Raw genomic sequence first — 26,252 nt, 5'->3', positions numbered from 1 at the left:
ATTAAACAGTAACAATAAAAGTGACAAAAATGTCCCATGTTTTTAATGCTTGTTCAGTGAACCATAAACAATTAATGAACATGCACCTGTGGAACGGTCTTTAAGACACTTACAGATTACAGACGATTAAGGTCACAGTTATAAAAACTTTCTTTCTACTGACTCTGAAAAACACCAAAAGAAAGATGCCCAGGGTCCCTGCTCATCTGTGTGAACGTGGCTTATGCATTCTGCATGGAGGCATGAGGACTGCAGATTTGGCCAGGGCAATAAATTGCAATGTCCATACAGTGAGATGCCTAAGACAGTGCTACTTGGAGACATGAAGGACGGCTGATCATCCTCGCAGTGGCAGACCACATGTAACAACACCTGCACAGGATCAGTACATCCGAATATCACACCTGCGAGACAAGTACAGGATGGCAACAACAACTGCACGAGTTACACCAGGAACACACAACTGAGCATTTCTGGGACCTGTTGGATTGGAGGGTGAGGACTAGGGCCATTCCCCCTAGAAATGTCCGGGAACTTGCAAGTGCCAAGGTGGAAGATTGGGGTAACATCTCACAGCAAGAACTGGCAAATCTGGTGCAGTCCATGAAGAGGATATGCACTGCAGTACTTAATGCAGCTGGTGGCCACACAGATACTGACAGTTACTTTTGATTTTGACCCCCCGTTTGTTCAGGGACACATTATTCCATTTCTGTTAGTCACAAATCTGTGAAATTTGTTAAGTTTATGTCTTATTTGTTGAATCATTTTATGTTCATACAAATATTTACACGTTAAGTTTGCTGAAAATAAAAGCAGTTGAAAGTGAGATATAGCCAGTTCCCCTCTAGCTATATAGCATGAATATAATGCTAATATTAGTTACCTACAGGTATATGTGGTAAAAGTCTTGTTTTATGTGATTAAACTGAGCATATATTGGTGGGCAATGTTTAAAACTAATAGATTTTGTATGAACTGTAGATTAATGATTGAGTGTCTTGAAGTCCATCGCGATTTGACTGCAGAAGTGCACGTAGATTAAGAGTCCTTTGATGAAAGCTTTAGTTGGCATTAATTTATTGTCCATGTATTCCATTTTAAGAGAGTGTACTCCATCCTATGACCAAGATGATGCTGGCAGAGGTCATTGTGGTTTGCCTCATAGTCCGGCTGGAAACTTGTGGTAGTTAATTTCCGAAGTCTATCCTAATTTCGAGGGCAGGCATTGGAACGTGAAGTGTCCCTAGTTGTACCCCGATTCCCAAAAATTTGGGAGAGTATGAAAAATGACAGTAAAAATAAAAAGGAGTGATTTGAAAATGTACTTTAACTTGTATTCAAACAAAACAAAATAAAGAAAAGGTACTTCATGTTTTGCCTAATCAACAGTATTTAGACAGGTGCAATTTAGTAATAACAAAGAACAATGGTTGAAAAAACAAGGTGATGTGAAAGTGGAGATGTTAAACAGGTGAAGAAATAGTATTATAGTATATAAGGAGCCTCCAAAAAAAGCCTAGTCCTTCATAAGCAAGAATTGGTTGAGGCGCTTTGAAAACAATGTTCTCCAATGACAAATTGGAAGAATTCGGGGCATTTCACCATCTAGTGCACAAAATAGTGAAGAGATTTAAGAAATCCAATCAAATCTTTGTAAGTAAAGTGCAAGTCAGTGCCCATAGCATGGGTAACTTGCACATCTGTGAATGCACCATTAAAGAAATAACATATTTAGCATTTAACGCATTTAATACTTATACAATGATTGATTGATAAATATTGGAAGCTATATTTGTGCAGAGCTCCACACAAACAGGAACTTCTCTCTGAGAAGTTTCATCTCTTTAATTATTTACGTTTAGTCCTTGAAGGAATCACTGCTACAGCCATCAAAGTGCCGCTGGTTCACTGTCGGATATCAAATCCTCTGGTGTAAAATTTTTACTAAATCTTTTACTATGCATAATCCACAGTCTTATTTGTGATGTGTTGTGGAGAGAATTTGTCAGGAGTCATTCTGCCGATTCTGTCTGACACTACTTTAATAAATAGTTTAGCAGTAAAAAAAGGCTCATCAAACAGTTGGATGTCGTGAACTACATGTTGTGCCCCCACAATGTTTATAATCTGACAGCTGTTGTACTTCTGAATGCACAGCAAGGATCATCCAGTGTCATGAGCTCCGGTTACATTGAAGCGCATCATCTTGTGTCTGGTATGTGCATAAGTGTTTTTGTGCCACTCTGTATTCAAGCTTTTTGTTTTTAACTTCTATTATTTTAGTAGTTTTGTGGGATAAGAGGTTATAGTTATTTATCATACTTTTTTATTGAATATCCATTAGACACCTTATTAAATACCTGTGCTTAGTGTCCATATATCCCAATGAAACCACTGTGATTGGGTAACATGGACATAATGCAGCCTAATTATACATGGCTTCCTTAACACTGACTAGTCAACTAATAGCTCAGACAATGTACCCACAGGAGGATTGGTAGTTTTGCACATCCCTAACTTTTACCTGCAAACTCTGTTACAGAGTGAAACGATTGTCATTTTGGACACAACTGTTCTTTAATAGAAAAATCTTTCTAAGAAAAAGGAGTTAACACAGCTTAATACATCAAAACATCAAATCGTAATACTTACAGAATCAATATACTTTTAAATCACTATACATATCAAATCAGCAAGTAAATATCATTGTAATATTGAATAGGTCTATGGCTTGATATTTATTGGCCTGCCTGCAGTCCTGACCTGTCTCCAATTAAGAATGTGTGGTGTATTATGAAGCTACGAACTACACTTGCTACATTTTATAAACTTGAGACTTCAATGCCCAAACATCTAAGAAGTGTTATTAGAAGAAATGGTGATGTTACACAGGGGTAAACACTTGACTGTCCCAACTTATTTGGAACATGTTGCATTGTTGTAGTAGCAGAGGCGTGGTCGAGCGTCCGTCCGTAGAGAGAGAAAGCAGTAAGGGTGCATACACATTAGCCAGAAAAATACGAACACCTGTTTCCAATTGCAGTAAGCTTGGGGAGAGCACTATAAAAGGAACCATGCCAGCGACAGAAGGGGGAGAGTGTTACCAGACAGACAGACTGAAAAGTGTTGTGTCATAAGTGTTATGTTGAAAAGCCATTTTTGAGTTTATTGAATTAAAAAGTCTTACCTTGAGTTACAACCCCACGTTTCCCATTTCCTCCTGTTCCCTATCAACACCTGCTTCACACTAGTGCCAAAACCCGGGAAAATTGGAGGAAATATGTCCTCAAGTTCCTTGCCGTCCTACACCACAACCACCATCAGGCCCTGCTTGAGCTTCACCAAGATCAAGCTTGTCGCTTCCATGAGATCATTCGAGCTCAAGCAGAGGACCGGCATGCGATCCAGAGCCTCCTCAGCCAGGAGAAAGCCCCAGCCGCGACCCCGGACACAGCAGCCTCCATGCCCCCAATCACACTCATGAAGATGGGGCCGGAAGATGATCCAGAAGCCTTTGTGGAACTCTTTGAGCATACCGCTGAGATCTGGGATCTTATGCAACCAGTGGAAATAAATATGAAGTGTTGAGTTGACATTCAGCTGTTGGTTTATAGTCAGTCGCCAGTGTGTTTTAAGAGAAGTATAAAATGTCAGTCCATTCTGAGGCTAATAAAGTGCGGTGCTGATATATGTATCGATCAAGAGTTCAAAAGTCTGATTGCTTGGGGGAAGAAGCTGTCATGATGTTGGCTGGTGTGGGTCTTGATGCTGCGATACCACCTGCGTGATGGTAGCAGTGAGAGCAGTCTATGGCTTGGGTGGCTGGCATCTCTGATGATCCTCTGAGATTTTTCACACACTGCCTGATACAGATGTCCTGGAGGGAGGCAAGCTCACCTCTGATGATTTGTCTGGCTGTTTAGCTATACCAGGCAGTGATGCAGCCAGTCAGGATGCTCTCTACATTGCTGGTGTTCCAAACCATGTGAGGATGTGGTGGTACATTCCAAACTTCCTCAGCCATCTCATGAAGAAGAGGCACTGGTGAGCCTTGTTCTGAATGGCCTCAGTGTGGAAGGACCATGTGAGTTCCTCAGTGATGTGGACACCGCTGACTCTCTCCACCAGTGCTTCATTGATGGTGATGGGGCTGTGTTCTCTGTCTTTTCTCCTGAAGTCCACCACATGCTCCATGGTCTTGCTGAGGTTGTGCTCCTGAAACCAGGGTGTCATAGTGTGCACCTCCTCTCTGTAGGCTGTTTCTTCATTGTCAGTGATCAGATCTATCAACGTCGTATCATCAGCAAACTTAATGATGGCATTGGAGCTATGTGTTGCCACACAGTCATGTGTGTACAGGGAATACAGGAGTGGGCTGAGAACACAGCCCTGCAGGGCTCCAGTGTTGAGGGTCAGAGATGAGGAGATGTTGCAGCCCATTCTAACCACCTAGCATCTGCTTGACAGGTAGTCCAGCTGCTCCAGCTGCACAGCAAGCCCAGCGTTTCTCATAAAGCTTGGGAGGGCACTATGGTGTTGAATGCTGAGCTGTAGTCTACAAACAGCATTCCCACATATGTGTTCCTTTTTTCCAGGTGGGAGGGAGCAGTGTGTAGTGTAGATGCCATGGCATCATCAGTGGAGCGGTTACACGAAACATCTGAGGGTGGTTCTGAGTTCACTGCAACAGGCAGAACACATGGCAAACCCCAAGAAGTACGAATCTGGATGGGTGGAGGTATGGTATCTGGGGATCCACTTGAGCCATGGGCAGGTGCATCCCCAAATTGATAAAACTGTTGCGATCGCGACCTGCCCGAGACTCAAGACCAAAAAGGGTGTGAGACAGGTCCTGGGGCTGGCTGGCTATTATAGGCCTAATTATTCGGACGTCACCAGCCCACTGACTGATCTCACTAAAAAGGGAGCTCCAGACCTGGCCCAGTGGACGGAGCAGTGTCAGCAGGCATTTATGCAAGTTAAAGCCACAGTTTGTGTGGGGCCACTTTACACTCACCCGATTTCTCTCTCCCTTTTATGTTAAAGACGGACGCTTAAGACAGGGGGCTGGGGGAGACAAAGTACAGCTCTGTTTAGAAGGAGTGTCTCGCCATCAAGTGCCATCAAGTGGCCGGTCTTCACTCTCCAGTACTACCTGTTGGGGCGGGCCTTCACTCTCCACTCAGATCACGCCCCACTCCAATGGCTCCACTGCATAAAAGATACCATGCTCGGATCACCCATTTGTGTCTGGCTCTACAGGCCTTCAAATTCAAGGTGGTCCACAGACTACAGATGGCGGTGACCAACTTCTTCTCCAGAAATTGGGGGGGTGGGTCAGGCGGTTGGGATATGTGGCAGTGGGGGCGTGGTTGAGTGTCTGTCCGGAGAGAGAAAAAGCAGTAAGGGTGCATACACCTGAGCCAGATAACAACTAACACCTGTTTCCAATTGCAGTAAGCTTGAGGCGAGCACTATAAAAGGAACCAAGCCAGCGACAGAAGGGGGAGAGAGTTACCAGACTGACAGACTGAAAAGTGTTGTGTCATGTTATGCTGAAAATCCATTTTTGAGTTTATTTACTTAAATAGTCTTAACTTGCATTAGCAAGGGTATATTTGAAAAAATATTAATAATAATTCACAAGGTAAAACATGAAAGAATGTGTTATTGTAGTGCTTTCAATATAGCACAGGGAGAATAGAATTTGCAAAGACAATTATTAGAATGTTTTACATTTATTGTGTCCTGATATCTTTTGCATCAACAAAATTACATATTTCAGCTTTCATTTTTTTATTTATGGGGAAATGTTTGCCCCCTGTAACTGATTTTTAAAGGCATTTTTTACCTTAATGAGGGCTTATTTTCTTAATAAAATCATATAAAAAGACATCCATTAACCATAAAAAAAAGCATTTCATTCATTCGCGTCAAATACTTCCATTGAATTTAATTAAAATAAATTCTCAATCTGAACAATTATTGTTGTTACCAACAAAATCAAATCAACATCAAATACAAATAAACTTTGACATATCAAAGTTTATTTGTATTTGATGTTGACTTGTTTTGCAAGTATTTTGAGGGAATTGTGAGGTGGGCTGGGGCAGTTTGTAAAAGATATAACAGAGCTACATTTACTCTTTCAGAGTGTAAATATTTTTGTTGTAAATAATATTGTCTCCATCAAGCACTTTTTACCTCCTGCGACGCTAACACCTGGAGCAGTAGCATCATTTGCGCTAATGGTCGCTAATCCGTTCAATTAGCAAAGCACACATTTGTAATCTGGATATCTCTTCCTCTCGCAGCCTATGCCCTACTCACACTACAGTCACAGAGCACAGACTCCTGTGGTAACAGATGAAGAGAGGAGCTGTTTTAGCTGATTGTTTGCAGATCCAAGCAATGGATTTTTCTTTCGACACATCTCTCTCGCTCTCTCACTCTATCTCATTTCATTTTTCAGTCTTCTGCAACCCTTTCCCTCCTTCCCTTACACTGGAGAGTACATTCTCCATTTTAGCCCATTAATTAGCATGAACAGTTAATAGTGCTTTATGCAAACGCTGCCTCAGCAGATTGTCCTCAGAGTTGGTGTCACCAAATCAATATCAATTTGGACATAAAGCACTTGAGAAATTTTGTGGTAAGAAGATGGCCGTCTCTGCAGGCTGCCTCTCTCACGAAAAGATTTTTCTTCCATAGTCGTTGCTGAACCAATATTTGGACTATTTTCCATTTGCTTTGCTTTTGCTTTAAGATTCAACTTTATTGTCATTGTGCAGAGTACAGGTACAGAGCCAATGAAATGCAGTTGTTTTTGCATATCCCAATTAATCTGAGGCAAGCTGGGGTCAGAGCACAGGGTCAGCTATGAATCAGAGCCCCTGGAGCAGATAGGGTCAAGGGCCCAACAGTAGTATCTTGGCGGTGCTGGGGCTTGAACCCCCGACCTTTCAGACAGTAACCATGAGCCTTAACCGCTAAGCCACCATTGGCCCCCAGTGGGGGGGTGGGGGCTAGTGTTCCCCTCTGACTAAACAGTATAAATAATGCAAATATTAGTTATCTATATATGGTACAAGTCATGGTTTAAATTAGTAAACTGATCTTTTGTGTGTAAAATTAAGTCCAATTTTACAACTTTGTTGCAAAGACAACATAACACAACAAACCCTAAAACGGCCAAAAAAAAACTATGATTTAAACAACTTTCAGCCTAAATTATAAAAAACATTTTTTGGCCCCATTCAATTCCATTGTAAGCAGAAGTGTAGTCTAGTCTAGTGCATATGCAAGCGCTTTATGCCCACCAATCTTTCTAAGGATTTTGCATATGCTCACCTAAAATGAGTTATAACACGTATGGCTGTCAGAACAATGAGGAGAAGGCTTTTGACCTGTAATTTTGCAGTCTACTGACGTGATGCCGCTGCACCGTTGAGTAAATTGTGTTTTTCTTTTTTTATTTAAAAAGTGAAATGAAATTTTAAAAATGAGATTCTCTAAATGCACATGGAGCAGCACAAGGCGGGAGCGCTGACCTGAACCCATGGGTAAGACAGACAGTCTGACTCAGCTGAGTAACTAATAAGAGCGTTCATGTCAGATGCGATTGGATATTTTTTAACCAATCATATATTCTGTTTCAGTAAGGGGCGGGACATTTCTAGCATCTATTCTATCACTACAATGATATGCTGATGCGCCAGCTTGTTGGAGTCACCATCATTTGCACTATACATTTATTTTGGTGCTAATCATGAAAATATTTATGCATTTAAATACAACTTATGCTATTAAACTCTGTGAAATATACTGCACCCATGCTAATTTTTAAAGCTCTGCACAGAAGAACAAGTTAACTGAGTTATCACATAATTATTTACAATGTCATTTATTTTCTGCTTTCAGTGATGCCTTTTTTCTCATGATATCAGATCATTTAAATGTGTATTTCTTGGTTGGAAAACAATTTCACTAAACCCAGATAAGCACATTAGTTAATGGTTTATGAACTAACATGATCTAATAAATAATGTATTTTTATTATATAAGTTAATATGAGCAAAGATTAAAAATTGCTGTAAATTAATGTTCATTGTTAGTTTGTGATAACTCATGCATTTACTAATGTTGACAAATAAAACCTTTTTGTATAGTGTTGCTGATATTTTTAACGATTCCCCAAATTTGTCTTGGATAAGTCACAAAATGGAGGCAAAAATCACAAAATGTGCACTCGACTTAAGAGATAACACTGTCAATATTCTCCTCACATCTCAAAGAGAAAGAAGAATTTTCCTCAGAGCTTGAAGAAGAAACATAAAAAAATCTAATCAAAAAGCCTTCACTCGGCTGCAGGATTCAATTGTTTGCGTTGGCTTTTTTGTTGTTTTTTTGTCGTTGTTGTAGTTTTGTTTAACAATGCAGCATTGGTGCTTAGCATTTAGATGGCATGTTTGAGGGGAGGTGCGACAGATCAGATGTGCTGAGTGAAATTTTTCACAGATAACGGCAGGCTTCCAGTGCAGAGTGGCATACGGTCTGATGGGTGTTGGAATACCAGCGCTACCCATAGAATCTTTGGGCACTGTCAAAAGCATTGTGAATGACACTGTGATGAGCCAATCAGCATGGGTGCCAACGAGTAGCTTAGAGTGCCTTCTGCATGCCAATGACTAAAGCGAATCCAAGTACCACAAGCTTGCCAACAATGGACTCAAAGACTGGAGGGGTTAAGAGGTTTTTATAAACATTGAATGAGCAAGTGGAAAGTTGGAAGTTTCTTCAACTTAATCTGAGAGAGAAGACTTCAGAAAAGCCCTGTGAAGTGCTGAATGCTAGGCCGGTCCCTTTGTCACAATTTGAGAGCATAAACCAGACAGGAAAGAGCTTGTTTTAGCACATTTATTGTGGCAGCTTTAGGATAGACTTGTAGTCAAGACCGCCTAAACCGAGACCAAGACACTACCAAGACCAGAGGGTATCGAGACCAAGACAAGACCTAGACCAAGACCAAGATAGACCAAGTCGAGACCAAGACAGACCAAGTCGAGACCGGAGGGAAAAAAAACAGACTCAAAGTCATCTGTCATTTGTGCAGTTACCCAAAGTCTCGTTACTTAGCATGTAACGTTAGTTACACTCTTCATCAGGTTAACGTTAGTTACGTCCTTAGAGAGGCTTGCAAAAAATATGTCCCTAAATAACTTATACCGTACGTGTGAGAAGAACACATGATAAACAACAATAATTCAGCAGATACATGATCTGTTTGGTCATGGGAGGTTGGAAAGGTTTTACCTCAAAGAGTTTGAAAATGGGTAGATAGCTTACCTTTCCCTGTGTTTACGCTCCAGGTGTCTGGTGAACGTTGAGGTGGTCCCGGCTGTCTCTGTCAAGCAGACTTTGCAGAATCTACATTTCGCCGAATGCTTCTTTTTATTTGACGATGTCCAGAAGAACTCATTGTGTTCTACGAAAGCAAATTTTATGACCAAGGAATTTGCTGACATGCTACTGACTGACTGTGCTCTTTACGCTCTACGCTACACTCACTCACTGAGGTATAATGTTATATGGATGGATGAGCGCCAACGGCTGTGTCACAAAAAAATACATGTGATTGGTTGCATTTGAAGGGCGCGAAATAATAATACTGTTGCATTATCGAATGTTGTGTCGTCGTGGATATTGTAGTATTGTATTGCTAAATCCCCCGACCACTATGTCGGTCTGGGACAGCGAGACCTAGACAAGACCGAGAGGCCCGAGACCAAGACAAGACCAAGACCAAAGACCGACAAGACCGAGACCACGTAAAAGTGGTCTCGAGACCGGTCTCGAGACCAAGACCGGTCTTGAGACATACATCACTACTTTAAGAAGGTGCTAACTAAAAGTAGCAATGGTTCTAATTTATCCAAGACTATTTAGCCCAAGACAGACCACTGGTATAAAAAGAATGCAAGAAATTGGAACACCCAACAGATGTAGAAAAGGAAGTCCCACCCAACAGGTAAAAGAGCCAATCATATTTTAGATACAGACATTGCCTGTCAGTCAACTCAAGCATGTGAATGCGCATTAGCTGAACCAGCCTGAAAACCAATTGAAGTTTATTTATTGACCTTGTTGTACATCCTCCCAGTAATGCATTACAATAATCTAGTCTTGAGGTCATGAAAGCATGAATTTGTTTTTCGGAATCAGCAACAGAGAGCATGTTTCATAACTTGCCAATATTTCTGAGGTGGACAAATGCTGTTCTACAAACAATGGAAATTTGATTTTCAAAGGACAGATTGCTATAAAAAATAACACCTAGGTGCTTAGCTGTAGAAGACGATGTAACAGTACATCCATTGAGAGTCAAATTATATTGTAGAGGTTTTTGGTCCAATAATTGGCTCTGTTTTGTCAGAATTGAGTAGAAGAAAATGTCCTTGTCTGTCTCGTTCCTCTGCACTAGCTTCTATACTACTTTAGCCATTCTGGGAAATTAGCATGATGATACTGCAGATATTGTTGACTTTTGTAGGACATATTGCTTGTTATGTTCCTCATTTGTAAGTCGCTTTGGATAAAAGCATCTGCTAAATGACTAAATGTAAATGACCATGTTAATGTATTATTAATCACTGAAGTAACAATAGAAGGCCATATGATGTTTTTCAAGTTTTTCAAGACACCCTTTTAGAAGCAATGGCCAATTCACTGTGGCCAAAAGTCATTGCACAGATTCAAACAGGCAAACACATACTATCAAATCAAATCACTTTATTGTCACTCAACCATATACACAAATGCAACAGTAGGTGAAAGTCTTGGGTGCAGTTCCGAGCAACATAGCAGTCATGACAGTGATGAGACATACCAATTTACAATAAACATCAGATTTATACAACACAATTTACATATTAAATATACCCTTAATTACACACAACACAATATACAAAAAATTATATACAATGTACAGTATGCAATACACATACACACTGCAATGCAATATAGAATGCATATACACACAATATAGAATACACAGTACACAATAAAAATTGTATGTATCAAATTTACTGTAGGTTGTATTGTGCTGTATTGACAATCAGGCTGTTGTTTGATGGTCAGTTGCCAGTGTGTTGTTAAGAGAGAATATAATTTATGGCAGTTCAGTGTGAGATAATAAGATTAATAAAGTGTGGTGCTGATATATGTATCGTGATTGATCAAGAGTTCAAAAGTCTGATTGCTTGGGGGAAGAAGCTGTCATGTAGTCGGCTGGTGTGGGTCCTGATGCTGCGGTACCACCTGCCTGATGGTAGCAGTGAGAGCAGCCCATAGCTCGGGTGGCTGGAGTCTCTGATGATCATCTGAGCTTTTTTCACACACTGCCTGGTATATATGTCCTGGAGGGAGGGAAGCTCACCTACGAAGATGTGTCTGGCAGTTCACACCACCCTTTGCAGGGCTTTGTGGCTGAGGGCAGTGCTGTTATCATACCAGGCAGTGATGCAGCCAGTCAGGATGCTCTCTACAGTGCTGGTGTTGAACCATGTGAGAATGTGGTGGTTCATTCCAAGCTTCCTCAGCCGTCTCAGTAAGGAGAGGCACTCGTAAGCCTTCTTCACAATGGCTTCAGTGTGGATGGACCATGTTAGTTCCTCAGTGATGTGGACACAGAGGAACTTGAAACTGCTGACTCTCTCCACCAGTGCTTCATTGATGGTGATGGGGCTATGTTCACTGTCTTTTCTCCTGAAGACCACCACAAGTCCATTGGTCTTACTTGTTGAGGGAGAGGTTGTGCTCCTGACTCCAGAATGTCAGAGTGTGCACCTCCTCTCTGTAGGATGGCAATGTTTCATCATTGTCAGTGATCAGACCTACCACTGTCGTATCATCAGCAAACTTAATGATGGCATTGAAGCTGTGTGTTGCCACACAGTCATGTGTGTACAGGGAATACAGGAGTGGGCTGAGAACACAGCCCTGCAGGACTCCAGTGTAGAGGGTCAGTGATGAGGAGATGCGCTGCCCATTCTAACCACCTGGCGTCTACTTGACAGGAAGTCCAGGATCCAGCTGCACAGCAAGCAGTTTAAGCCCAGAGCCTGGAGTTTCACATCAAGTTTGGAGAGCACTATGGTGTTGAATGCTGAGCTGTAGTCTACAAGCAGCATTCTCACATATGTGTTCCTTTTTTCCAGGTGGGAGAGAGCAGTGATGCAATTAGTGGAGCAGTTGTTGTGGTATTCAAGCTGCAGTGAGTCCAGTGAGATGGGCAGCACAGAGGAGAGGAAATCTCTGATTAGCCTCTCAAAGCATTTGCTTATGATGGGTTCAGAGCAACAGGACGCCAGTCATTTAAGAAAGTGATTTTGGATTGCAAAATGGTATAGGCACAATGGTGGACATTTTAAAGCAAGTAGAAGTAGAGGGAAAGGTTGAAAATGTCAGTGAAAACACCAGCCAGTTGGTTCGCACGCGCACTGATGATGCACTGTGGAAAGCCATCTGGACCCACGGCTTTATGGCTAGTCACCCGTCGGAAGGATAGGGTTACATCTGCTACAGAGACGGAGAGTCACCTAACCTCTGTAGCTTTGGCCACGAGAGCTCTCTCCATGAGGGTGGTGTTATTTCCCTCGAAATGAGCATAAAAATGTATTAAGCTCATCGGGGAGAGAGGCGGTGTTCACGTGGAGTTTTTAATTCCCTTTGAAGTCCGTGATGATATTAATTCCCTGCCACATGCTTCTAGAGTCGGTGGTGTTGAACTGTCCTTCAATCTTGTCCCTGTACTGGCATTTGGCTGCTCTGGTAGTTTTGCAGAGGGCGTAACTGGCTTGTTTATGCTCCTCCACATTCCCAGAATTAAAAGCAAAGGCCTGTGCAATAAGTGCTGCATGAACATCGCTATTAATACACAGTTTTTGGTTCAGGTAGATCCGTATAGTTTTGGTCTGTACTACGTCATCTATGCACTTTCTGATGAAACAAGTGTAAAGGAATTAATGGAAAGGAGGAGGCGAGAACTGGCTTGACAATATAAATAATAATTTTTATATAAAACTGAACGAAAAGACACAAACACACACATGATGGTCAGCTGACCGTAAACAATCTCTCTCTCGTCGCTCCACCTTCCGCAGTCGGCCTTTATCCCTCTCGGAGGCTTAATTAGCCTGATAAGGGACCGGGTGTGTATAAACACGACCCGGCCCCGCCCTCCACCCTGTCACAAGTTATTTATTTTTTTGTAATTTTTTTTTTATTGATGCTCAAAACAGTACGTAAGTAATACCAGTCAACAACCAAATACATACATAAAAAAAAACTAAAAGCTGGGGGTGGGACAAAATCAACAAAGACTAGTACCACATCCTTCCAATACAACACACATTCATTATAAATTGAATTCCTAAAAAATCCTTAAACATCTTGCCAGAACGTTTTAGTAAAGAAAAACCAAATACCATAAAAAAAGTACAGTTTAGTCAGAGTTGCCACTGTAAGAGCAACTGGAGGAAATTTTTTAGTAGTGGTAGCACATATGAATTATTCTAAAATAAATCTCTTTTACGTTATTGGTTAAAAAAAGAGATGTGGAAGCATCCACACTTTTTCCAACAGATATTACCTGCTGCTTTATTCCAGTAAGCAGTCACAGGTGGTAAAGTAACAATGTTATTATTATTTTTGTAGGGTGATGCGAAAACACAGTTAACCAACAGGAATATTAACCAAACTCAGAGACTGGAAGTAGAGATTGAGCATTTCTCAATCCTGATGAAACACGTTACGTTATCAGTGTAGAGCTTGATGTCATCATCAGAGGTGGACCGGAACAGCTCCCAATCCGTGTGACCAAAACAGTCTTGTATCACGGTAACACACGTGACAGTAAAATAATGCAATAAACATTAACTAAACAAAATACAATGTAACACAACCCATCCCAATGTACATAACTGATATAATCAGTTAAATTAAAATAACTATGAAATGAAAAAACAACCCTGAATAAAAATGAAATAACTATGAAATGAAATATAATACAAACGATGAGTCAAGCTGGGTCTATTGGGAATGCCCAGTTATTGTTTTTCACTGCATTTTAAACAATATTTGACCTTAAAAGCACATGTATTCTGTTGTTAAACATACATTTTTACAGTTAACTATAAGGTAAAATAATACTTTTTACAAACAAAAATATAAAATAAATTTTTCTTGTTAAATATATAATTTTTTTTTTATAATTTATGTTAACAGTTAACCAATAAACCATAGTTATATATATATATATATATATATATATATATATTCTGACAATTGTATGAATGTACACCTTACATAGCTTCTATGTGCTTTCTCTACACTTAACTAGATGTTTAGCCAGCTACTTTTATTAAAATGTACCTTGACTACACTGGACTGTCATAAATTATGACTTAACTACTTGAAATTATTACTAGCTTGTGATTAAGGAGCTTCTCCAACACGGCAGTGACGTATGGTGCTCTATGAGCTAGCAACACCAAGGTCACAAGTTTGAATTCCAGGGTACACATTACTGTCCGAATGTATTCCTTGAATTCTTAAATACAATATGGATAACATAAAGGGGTGTTGTACAATTTTTGACATTGATGCATCATATACTGTACAGTATCTAATAAAATGAAATATTTCCTTTCTCTTTGTTGTAGCCTCTGCCCAAAGAGCCATCTTAAAGGACTTCAGACTGCCGTGAGGAGGTAAGTGGTGCTCCAATAGAATTATCTCTATCTTGTTCTGTTTTTTTTTTTTTCTTTATTAAATCATCATCATAGCTTCTCTAAATCAAATTTGCAATGACATCGACTAGCCGGCTAGCATATCCACAGAAGAGCAGCGACATGACCGCTCTGCTATCACAGCGTATGCTTTAAGGCAACCTGACAGATAGCAGCAACAGAGGTGGAATAAGAGAGAGCAGAAATCCAGAGGAAATCTTATCATTTATCCAGCCAATTGTGCCCCGGCGGCGTTGATGAAGATGTGTTAAAAGTGACGCACATGATCAGCAGAAGGGCTAATCAGGATTATAGGGCAGCCGGGGGCAGCAGGTTTGCAGGGGATCAGTAGATGAAGGGAGATGATGATGGTTTGGGACGTGAGCAGAATCCCCAAAGCCAGTGCACGCTGCAAGTCAGCTCTGCCTCAATTGAGAGCAACAGTAGGGTTCTGGGAATAAAAATCTGCATTCTATTAATAAATTATAAACCTTTCAAGACAAACCTAACATAAGTTTTGGGATTGTTAAGTGATGGTGTATGCTTCAGTAGAAGCCAAAAGTCAGTGTGATTTCTACTTATCTCGGCTGGTAGAGCATGACGCTATCAATGGCAAGATCATGGGTTTGATACCCAGGAAACACACAAACACTATACCTTAAAAACACTTGAAAACTTTTTTTTTTTTTTAAATCTCCAGTGAAGAACTACACAACACATAATCCTGTACAAAGTCCCACCAATCAGAGAAGATACTGTTAAGCATGGAAACGGAATACGTGGCAAAAGCACTCAACAGCGACCGCCACATACAAGCTGTCTCTCTGTGTGCTACAGAGGTCACATTTGTCAGACACATACGTCAAAGAAGCTCTCTAGTTTCAGAAAAGCAAGTAGGACACTCCAAATGCAGCCTTTGAACGCAACCTTCTTTCACAGGAATTTGGAGGAGGCAAGAGGTGTAGGCTTTGTTGGAATTCACAACCCACAGTTCTTTGCTTCAACGGAAATGTACATTTATCTGAAAAACAGATTTACCTGAAAATCTGATGTTTAAATGCAAGTAATGTTAATTCTCAAGTTAATAATAACATGTTATGTAAAATAAAGTATTACAAAGTAAACATAAAAGTTCAGCAGCAAAATCCATTTTCGTTTCTATCTACATCAATAGAAAGTTTACCTCAGAAATACTCTTCTCACTCAGAGCCCTTGCGCAGGTTGAAAGTGATGTTTGCTGCCACAGCAACCATGATACCTTCTGTTTCCATCAAGTCAAGTCAATTTTATTTGTATAGCGCCTTTCACAACACACCGTTTTAAAGCAGCTTTACAGAAGATCAGGCATTAACAGACGATAAAACTGTAATGTCTATAATGTCGATGAATCCTCATTGTGTAATTAGATAAAATACGATTGCTAATCATGTTTAAAAATAAGTAATTAAATAATAATTGTATTAATAACCCCAGTGAGCAAGCTGAAGGCAACTGTGGCAAGGAACACAAAACTCCATAAGATGTTGATTAATGGAGAAAAATAACCTTTGGAGAAACCACACTCACTGTGGCGGTCAGTTCCCCTCTGGCTAACATTATGAATATAATGTAATTATGACTTATTACTTATACGTATAGTTAAAGTCATGGTTTAAAATTATTAAACTAAGTAAGTGTTAAGGTTCAGTGTTTAAACATAGATTTAGTATGAACTGTAAAATTAATGACCAATGTCTTTGAAGTCCATCCTGCAGAATTTCACATAGATGCAATTGTGCTTGTTAATTGGCTGATGAAGGCTTTTGTTGGCAATTGTTAGTCTATGCATTCCATTATAAGAGTGTAGTCTATCAATAGACGGATGCTAGCAGATATCAGTGAGGTGCATCGCAGTTCAACCTGGCTGGTAATTTCGGTGAGGTTCGGTGTGGTCCATCCTAAATCCAAGGTTCAGACAATAACATATTAAGTATCCCATGTTTTATGGTTGAAGTTGGCATCAGTTCATCCTCTGAAGTCCATCATAATAGACTGAAGTGATGTTTGGCTGGCACCGGCTGCATTTAGTCATCATCACACAGCGACACGTAGCAGTGGAGTCCAATACGATGGTGCTGGTTCTGGTGACCTCAGGATAGGAGTCCCGAGGTTGAGACAGGGAAACAAATAAAATAATATAAGCATAGATGCCATTCAATTTATTGCAGAGTTATAGATCATGATCAATGTTTCTGATTCCAGCAGACTCAACTAAAGCAGCCTAATTGTGGGTTGAAGGATGAATTACCTGGCTAAATAGATAAGTCTTTAGTCTAGACTTAAACTGAGGGAGTGTGTCTGCATCTCGAACAGTGTTAGGGAGATTGTTCCATAGTTTAGGAGCCAAATATGAAAAGGATCTACCTCCTTTTGTGGATTTTGATATTCTAGGAACTATTAACAGGCCAGATCGTAATGAACGTGATGGAATATAGCGTGGTAGAAGGTCCTGTTACATTTTGTCTGATTCTAAGAGAGTTGAGAATATCGATATATGCTAATCGCAATGTATCATTTTCATTATCTATGAAGATTATATTTTCCATTTGTCGTATGAAGGCCGTCTCTCTTAAATTAAGATAATTCGAAGTTAAGGACGCTCTGTACATCGCCGCCTACAAAGGACACGTCCTGGCTAGCACCAGCCTTCGAAAGGAGACACAGCTACACACTAGTACTTTTTTGTTTGTATATGCATTGATTTGGCTAGTTTATGCCTCTCATCCACACTGGAATTGCATTTTCCTCCACCATAAACAAAGACTTTCAAAAGTGCTCTATAGTACCACATTCATTGGAAAACGTTGATGTTAGAACACTTAAAACAAGATATTTTGGTTCAAACAAAGTTTGTATTGTTGTGGTTCATCTTAGTACTGGTTGGTTTGGATTATGGCATAAAATTCTATATTGAAGAATTTTTTTTGAATCCCTTAGTGGAAAATGTATGGGAGAAATACTTCCGGAACTACGGCTGCTGAAAAAGTGGCGATCACTGTTGCGCTCTGTAGCCGCTTGGTTCGTTGCAGATTGTGTGATGGTTGCATAGAATGAGATACGGTTATATTTAACAAGATATATTGACATGCCAGCTGTTGTTTGTCTTCTCGTCTTGCTTCGAGCGGTTTCTGATGAGTGTACGCGGCTTGGAAAAGACTGTAGTTTCACAGTGCAGGAGGGATAATGCGAGGACAGTAATTAGCTTAAATTTATGTTAATCCTTTAGGCAATTAGCACCTGTCAGTTATGGGTTTTTAGAGCAATAGCTTTAGAGTCTTTTCATTGAATGTCAGAGTAAAATGCTGAGTATTGTTATTATGACAGAATTTTCTGTTTTCCTTTATTAAAAAGTGTCTATTGGGAAACAATTACTTTCTGTGCCTCTAAAGTGTTATTCAAACAGTCAAAGCTAAATTTGAGTTAAACACAATTTTATTTTCGCCCAGGGAAAAGCACTTTATTGAAAAGCTAGTCATAAGGGAATAATTTTTTTTAGAAAGGCAGCATTATAAAAAAGGGCCAGAGTGTGCACTTAAGGAACATTTTAGAAGGGAGGTTGATGTGGTCCTGCAAGAGATAACATTTCTAGCATGTTACATCAACCACTCTCAAGAGAAAGACTCATGAATCACAGACAATTACAGATAGATGCCAAAACAGGAAAGTGGGAACACCATAAATATTTAATCATGAAATTGTGTTCTGATTTTGGTAATTACATTGACATCCATTAAAGATTGATTTGGGATGCATAGGGAAGTAGGATTTACAAATCCCAATTACAAGTTATTTATGAGTTTTGCTTTGAACAGATATGATTATTTTTTATGCTCTAACTCCAGGGTTTTCAACCAAGAGTCTGTGAAAGTACAATACTTAATTGCTCAACAAAGGAAATAGACTGTATAGGTTTCTTCAACTTTGGGTTCTTTAAGCACTGTGAACTTTTAGAGTGTGTAATGTCATCAAAACCTTTTTCAGACTCTCGCTAATTTATTGAATTTACTTACAACAGTGTATGTTCATGCATCACAGGAGATATTTCCTTTGTAGAGCATTTAAGTACTGTACGTTAACATTATGTCAATCAATCGTTTAAAAATTTTTTTTAATTTCCAGCACATCTCAAATTCTGCATTGTGTATATTATTCACCAATAATGTGGTATCAAAGGCTTCAGGTGGGGCAAGGCCAAAACAACAAACAAAATACAATTACTAGTGGGAAGTCAGAACTAACCTGCCTAACAAAGAAACTGCAGATAAACAACATAAATTTACCCTAGCTCCCAGTTAAACACACGAAAATACAAGACTAATCAAAATGGCACCCACATCCCTTCCATATAGTTTTACTATGTACAATATATACATAAAGTCACAAATTGAGTTTAAATGAAATGAGATCCCCCTCATTTATCAAGAGAAACAAGTTACCAACAACACAGTAACTTGCAACTACTACTATTAACTGCTACAACAAATTGCAGCAACACGTGCACACCAACAACCGTTTGGAACGAGGGAAGGGAAGCTCCTTGCAGTAGAAGTCTGCCTGAGCTTTATCCTGCTTCCCTTTTCCCATCAACTAATCCTGACAGAGGAGTGATTGGCAATCATTATTGCGGATACCTGGATGTTGAGCAACCTGAAAGGGAGAGAGAGAAAGAGAGGGGAGACAACAAAAGAAAAACAGCACCAAGGAGGCAAAATCTCAGTTGCAATGAGGCCAAAGCCATACAACCTCAGACGTAATTAAACAAACAAATTATCCCAAATCAAAATACATTTAAAATACGTCGTATTAAAATATGGGCGTAACATTTTTAACGTTTGTAACGTTTTTAAATGATGAATGTTTTGTTTCAATAAATAACATTATCCAATACCAACTGAGCCTGTGTGAAAAAGTATTTGCCCCTTTGTTATTAAATCCTCAAATCTATGAAACTTCATTCGTAATGGGGTTCAGCTGGACTAGACATACAAGGCCTGATTACTGCCAGCCATGTTTGATCAAATCAACAACTAAATAGAACTTTTTCAGCAGCATGAAGTTGGCTAAAAGGTCTCACCCAGTAGCACACTATGCCAAGGTTGAAAGAAATCCCAGAAATTATGACAAAAGGTGATTGAAATACATCAGTCTTAGAAGGATTACAAAGCTATTTCAAAGGCTCTGAGACTCCAAAGAACCACAGTGAGAGCCATTATCTCCAAATGGAGGAAAATATGCACAGTAGTGAACCATCTCAGAAGTGGCCAACCTTCCAAAAGCCAACAAAATAATCATTTCACTAAGATAAAAAAACTGTTCATCCTCTGCCATTTACCTTTTTCAAAAGCATGCCTTTCAAAGCACTAGCTCTTCAGAGTGCTGTCATATAAAAATCATCATTCACTAAATAAACACAAACAAAAGATCAACAAACATGAAGAGACGAGGCAGGAAAGGGTAATGCATTGTGTTTTCTCCTTTGATCATGTCAGAAATGTATTTCGATAATGTCTTTTCTTTGTGTGTGTGTTTGCAGGTTTGCTGACATTCACAGGAACAACGATGCCAAACAGGAATTATACATCAGTCCCACACATTTGTGTCCATCCACTCATCTCGGAGCTAAAGATATCAGCCTCCCCACTCATCGCCCTCAAAACAGGAAATGGAAACCATGTGCTATGGTTACAGTCACTCAAGCATCCGTACAGTTACATACAGGTCATTGAGTCCCAGTAGCAGCCATCAGTTCTCGTTAACACAGCGGGAGACGTCTTGTGAACATTTCTTTGCAAAACCTTGACATCGTTCAACTCCGCTGTTTAGGTTTTCAGATCTTTATAAAGCTTACCGTAGCCAGGAGAAAAAATTTGCTTGCTTTCCATTTAAGCCAATGGAGAAGACTGCTCATGCAACTTTTAAACAAAGATTCTACAACATCTTCAAAGAGCAGTCAGTTCAAAATGATCTAGATGGACCCGTACGGGTGCAATTCACAACCGCCACCTGTCTCTTCAGAGCAAAGACGTGTCAGTGACAGGCCAAGGATATTAAATGTACAGAAAAGATGAACTTTTGGGTCTCTCTGTATAGATACTTGAATTGCGGACAAATTCATCCGATGCATTGAGAAAATTGGACAAAGCAGCAGATGACTAATATTTACTGTAGATATGACTTCTTTTTTCATGTGCTTTGGCCATATGAATTCTGTGCTGTGAGCTCTGTCTGAGAATGGCAATGCATTGATAGTGTCAACTCTTATCATGGGTGCTTTAAAGGTGAAAAATGTTTGGATGTCATCTGTTCCTTTGTTTCTGGGGCCTTTGTCTTACACTCTGCTTTAAATGTCTGTCTCAAATGGATATATATATATATATATATATATATATATATATATATATTTCTATCAATACCTTATTTTGACTGTAAACTGACACTTGCAATGCAGTATTGACCTAGATAGGAAATAAAGGGTGTGTCCATGTAAATCATACATAACGCTTTGGGATGTTTCTCCATGGGTCATGCTGATATGCATGAAGTCAGTTCACGTTATTGTAAATAATTTTTTTTGGTAGAATTTTTATTCAAGATGGAATAACTTTCTCCACCTCTAAAATGACTTGCTTTTTTGCAAATGTAATCAAGACCGAAGGGGGACTAATACCAATAATATCATTGCATAACTTTTCATGATCCAACCTTACATTATTTCCCACAGAATATTTGGTTTTACTTGGAAATAAGTTACATTACGGAAGATTAATGTGTTGTGAATGATGCTTCATGTTGTCTTTAAAAGGAACATGACATTGAAATTTACCTTAATTTACTTTCATACCAAATGTTCCTAGACTAATTGTGCACAAGTCATCAGAGCACGTTATTACAAGAAATAAAAATGTTACTTGGTAAGCTGGTCGCCTACTTCATGATCCAATCAATTCCTGATGGATAAAATCAAGCCCCACCCTACATTATTTCTCTCTGAATTTTTTGTTCAATTCAGAAATACGTCATATTACGGAACTTAAATGCTTAAATTGTGAATGCACTTTAAACATGTGATAAGTTACTTAAAAAGAAAGCTGTTCTTTTATTTTGCTCTTTCTTTCCTCTAGTATTAAAGACAACTTCCCCTCAAAAAGTACATAGATTACATTTTTAAAGATGTGTTATTTCTGTTCCACTAGCCATCTCCAAACTGAATTACAAAAGTAATTAGGTAGTCAAGACAAACTTTGATGTTGGCTTGACAAAGCCTGGCTTGAAAGTTTAAAAAAAGTTTTGAACTTTAAGGTCTTTAACTTTCAAAGTACACCAGACATCCAGCCAGATAGATGGCTAGCTAGAAAGAAAGAAAGAAAGAAAGAAAGAAAGAAAGAAAGAAAGAAAGGCCTTGTGAATATTTTTTGACAGTTGACACTTGACAGAATAGAGCACAACAGTTCTGGAAGTAAAAAAGCCAATAATTTTTTCCATTGAATAATTGATTGTAACCAGAGACTATTTAGCAGAGATGGGTCACTTCTATTAAACTGAATGGGAGAAACTGGAACACCCAACGGTCACCAACGGTCAATGGATGTAAAAAGGAAGTCCCGCCTTCAGGTAAAAGAGCCAATCTGTTAAGATAACAAATGCGCATTAGCTAAACAAGCAAGGAACATTTTTATTTTTAAGGGTAATCTGAGGTAAAGAAACACAATTTATGATACAAGTGCAGTCAGATTTTACTGCTGATATTTTATATGTTCTTTGTCTACGTTGTGTTGATGTAGTGACACTAGGTGTCGGTCTTGGGAGCCGCAAGCACCTCCAATCTTTGAGAAAAGGCCATTGAGAATTGGCAAGTGGAATTTGCATGCCACTCCCCCAGACATAAGGAGCTGGAATGTGGCCACTCGTTCAGATTTTATTTTTTGGAGCCAAGAGGTTTTGTGTCAGTGAGATGAATCCCACTGCCAGTCCATTCACCTCTAAACGAAGAAGCGTATGCTGTTGGATATATAGTGCATTCCAGCGGCTTTCCCTCCTTCTGCAAGATCAGTGCAGAACATGCCCCTGGGCACCTCAACAGCGCTAAGAGAGTATATATTCCTGACAAAAGAGTATATTTTCTCTATTAGCAAAACATATTGACGTGAACTTCTTTTTATAGATGCATGATGGTATATGGAGCAAGGTAAGCGCTTCGACGGTTCCCTCATTGCAAATACCTCAGGACGAAGTGAGTCTCCTCGACGTGGCGCTTCCTGCTCCCCGCGCCACAAGGCCCCACCCCCAGGTATGTCAGACACGATTGTCCACTTAGTGCCCCTCACCTGGAGCTTGGACGCGTGGCTAACGCCTCCAACCCATTGTGGTGGCTGGCCAGGACCATCCAATTCGGCTAGGCAATTCAGTTTGCCAGGCTCCCGCCTCGGTTCGGCGCATCCGCTTCACCTCGGTGCAGGATGAGAACGTTGCCATCCTGCGTGCCAAGATCTCAACCCTTCTGCACAAGGGCGCAATTCAGCCTGTCCCTCCAGCCGAGATGAGGAAAGGGTTCTACAGCCCTTACTCCATCGTGCCAAAGAAAGGCAGTGGGTTGCGGCCAATGACCTTAAGTGGCCTTTGTTCACAAATTGGTGTTCTTCCCAAGGGAGATGCGCAGATGATCAGTGCTTTCCCTCCTGCGGGAGAGGCTGGAGGGGCAGCTGTTTCCCGTCCACCCTGAGGTGTATGTGGCCGCTACAGCGGTGCACCATTATGTGGTGGACGGTAAGTCATTGAGGAAGCACATCCGGAGGCTCCTTGGCCATGCCTCTTCTCATCATGGGATCTTTCCGTGGTCCTCCTGGGAATTCTGAGAGCCCTGTTTGAGCCGCTAGAGTCAGATGAGCTGAAAGCCCTCTCCTTAAAGATGGCCCTCCTGATTGTGCTCACCTCCATCAAGAGGGTTGGGGACCTGCAAGCGTTTTCTCTCAGCGACACTTGCCTGGAGTTCGGTCCAGTAGTTTCATATGTGATCCTGAGACCCTGACCAGGCTATATGCCCAAGGTTCCCACAACCCCTTTAGGGTTCAGGTGGGGAGCCTGTAAACAAAGCTGCCCCAGAGGAGGCAGACCCAGCCTTATTGTTGCTGTGTCTGGTGCATGCTTTGCACAACTACTTGGATCACATGCAGAGCTTTAGACGCTCTGAGCAGCTCTTTGTCTGCTTTGGTGGACAGCGGAAAAGGAATGCTGTCTCCAAACAGAGGCTTTCCCACTGGATCGTGGATGCCATCATTTTGGCCTACCAGACCCAGTACGTGTCCCCGCCCCTTGCGGGTTCGAGCACACTCCACAAGGAGTGTTGTATCCTCGTGGGAACTGTCCAATGGGACCTGTCTAGCAGATATCTGTAGAGCAGCAGGCTGGGCAACACCCAATACCTTCGAAAGATTTTACAATATCCGGGTTGAGCCAGTATCGTCCCGTGCATTTTCAGGTACGAACAGGTAAGGTTACAGGACAGCTGGTCGGGTATACCGCTTGCGTACAGCGCCTTTCCCCTCTGTGAGGCGAAGACGTGCGCTCTTTTCCCATGCGAGTTCACAAGCTTGTGAACCCTGAATGCCTTCCCCCCTAGCCCTGTGGATCAAGCTCACAGCCCAACCTACTATGGGTACAAATATGCCCTGTTCTGTTCTCCACAGGTTCCGACTACTCCAGTAACCCCCTGTGATGTATTTTCCATGGTACAGTCTCCCTGTCACCAGGCCCACATCTCCCGTGGGCAGAGCTTTCTCTGCCCTGTTTGCTGTGTTTGTAGAGGTCCTCCCCTTCGAGGCAGGACCTAACACCATGCCTCTTCCATTTGCAGCAGATGAGCCCACGTGTCGTATTGCCACATGTTACCTCCCCTTCGGGCATGATGTGGTGTCCGTGGGGTCTATTCTTTTCCCCCTGAATGAATAGGAAAGGAAAAGAACACCTTCCCCAATGCGTATAATAGCATTAGATGGCCCAAGCCAAATGTGATGCTCTGTGGAGAGAAAACATAGAGAGTAAAGGCCGTGGCTCCCATGCTAGTTACATCGCTTCCCCCCCTCAGGGGTGTGGGGAATTACATGATACAGCTTGCTTGCACCTGAAGTTCACATAGCAAGGTTCAGCTGTTGTGGCATTTTTCTATAGGGATCCCTACATCGATATTTCAACTTCACTGTTTCAAAATCATGTTTAATAGCAAAGTATCTGGTGAACTACTTTACTACCCGTGGTCCAGCAGAGAAAGATCCACCATTCAGAGAGCTGCGGCCAAGAAAGCTCACCAAACAAGCCCAGAAGCGCCACCCACTCCCATGACAAACGAGATGGACTCCCTTCAACCTCAAACTACTTATGTATTTTTATATATTGGAATATTAATAAGATTTAATGTAAACATAATAAATGTAAACTACATCGTTTCTATACTCATAATCAACATTCTAAAATAAATATATTTTTCCATTGGTTTATATTCGATTACGTCCTTTGCAATGCTTCGTAGGATTGTAGTTCATGCCCTTGTGAAAGACGGTAAGTACGCAGTCCTGTACCTATTTATTTTTGTCTGATTTTCAAATACGTTTTCTTTCAAAACAATATTTGTAATGTTTAGGTTCATCTTGGAGCCAGTTGGTTTGGTTCATGGTTTAGAACTCTTTTCTGAAGGATTTTTATGATAAGTTTATGGAAGAAATTAATGGGAAAAATGCTTCAATCAGAATGACTCGCAGGCTTGGTAAAGTTGACATTAAATTTATTGAAATGATATTAAACCACAGAATATATTTTCTCTTTTGGCATAAGCCCTGTCTGGCGGTCCGATGAGATTACTACTCAAATCGTCAGATCCTGCCGGAGATAGGAGGCAGGGGCAGAGAGCCTACGCCCTTGCACGATGGGTCTTCACTGGTGGCGGAGGGGAGGTGGAGGATGCCGTGTTGACACACTGAAACGCAAAAAAGTAGATTGAAAGCAGGCTTTTAAAGCAATGGCTGATGTATGATTGGCTAGGAGCTAACTAGATAATGACTTGATGATGTACAGCTGTGAGTCTTCTGCTAGAACTACACTTACATTTCTAGAACAAGACAGCTGAAAAAGAGTGCGTACATTGTTGCAGTCTATTGACAGTTGGTGTTTCAATTTTGGCCCATATGAGCAGTCGTCAATGTAGGCCTATGGGAAAACTGTAAGTAAGATCAACCTATGAATGGCTTATGTATAGCTGACCCTGCATATAAGATTGGATATTATACTGTACGTCTATTAACAGCAAAAATAAAAAAATGACACCCTTCACCTTTAATACAGCTCTCCTTGAAGCTAACACGGTTCCGTCACTCTGTCAGTCTGAGTTTTTGTCTGACAGGACCGTGGCATCATCGTACTATGTCTGTCTTGGGT

General features: G+C 40.6%; 1 protein-coding gene across 1 annotated transcript in view; it reads left to right on the top strand.

Moving 5' to 3' along the window:
* LOC127631117 (chemokine-like protein TAFA-5) overlaps positions 1–21,755 on the top strand; it is a 69,409-nt gene extending 47,654 nt beyond the window's left edge. The window contains exons 4-5 of the mRNA XM_052109110.1: positions 14,724–14,771; positions 20,362–21,755. Coding sequence (XP_051965070.1) covers positions 14,724–14,747 — 24 coding nt within the window. The 3' untranslated portion in view covers positions 14,748–14,771; positions 20,362–21,755. The remainder of the gene's footprint in view (positions 1–14,723; positions 14,772–20,361) is intronic.
* Positions 21,756–26,252: the final 4,497 nt, after the last annotated feature.

Source organism: Xyrauchen texanus, chromosome 37, assembly GCF_025860055.1.
Source record: "Xyrauchen texanus isolate HMW12.3.18 chromosome 37, RBS_HiC_50CHRs, whole genome shotgun sequence".
Classification (NCBI taxonomy): domain Eukaryota; kingdom Metazoa; phylum Chordata; class Actinopteri; order Cypriniformes; family Catostomidae; genus Xyrauchen; species Xyrauchen texanus.
This window is presented reverse-complemented; position numbering and strand designations above follow the sequence as displayed.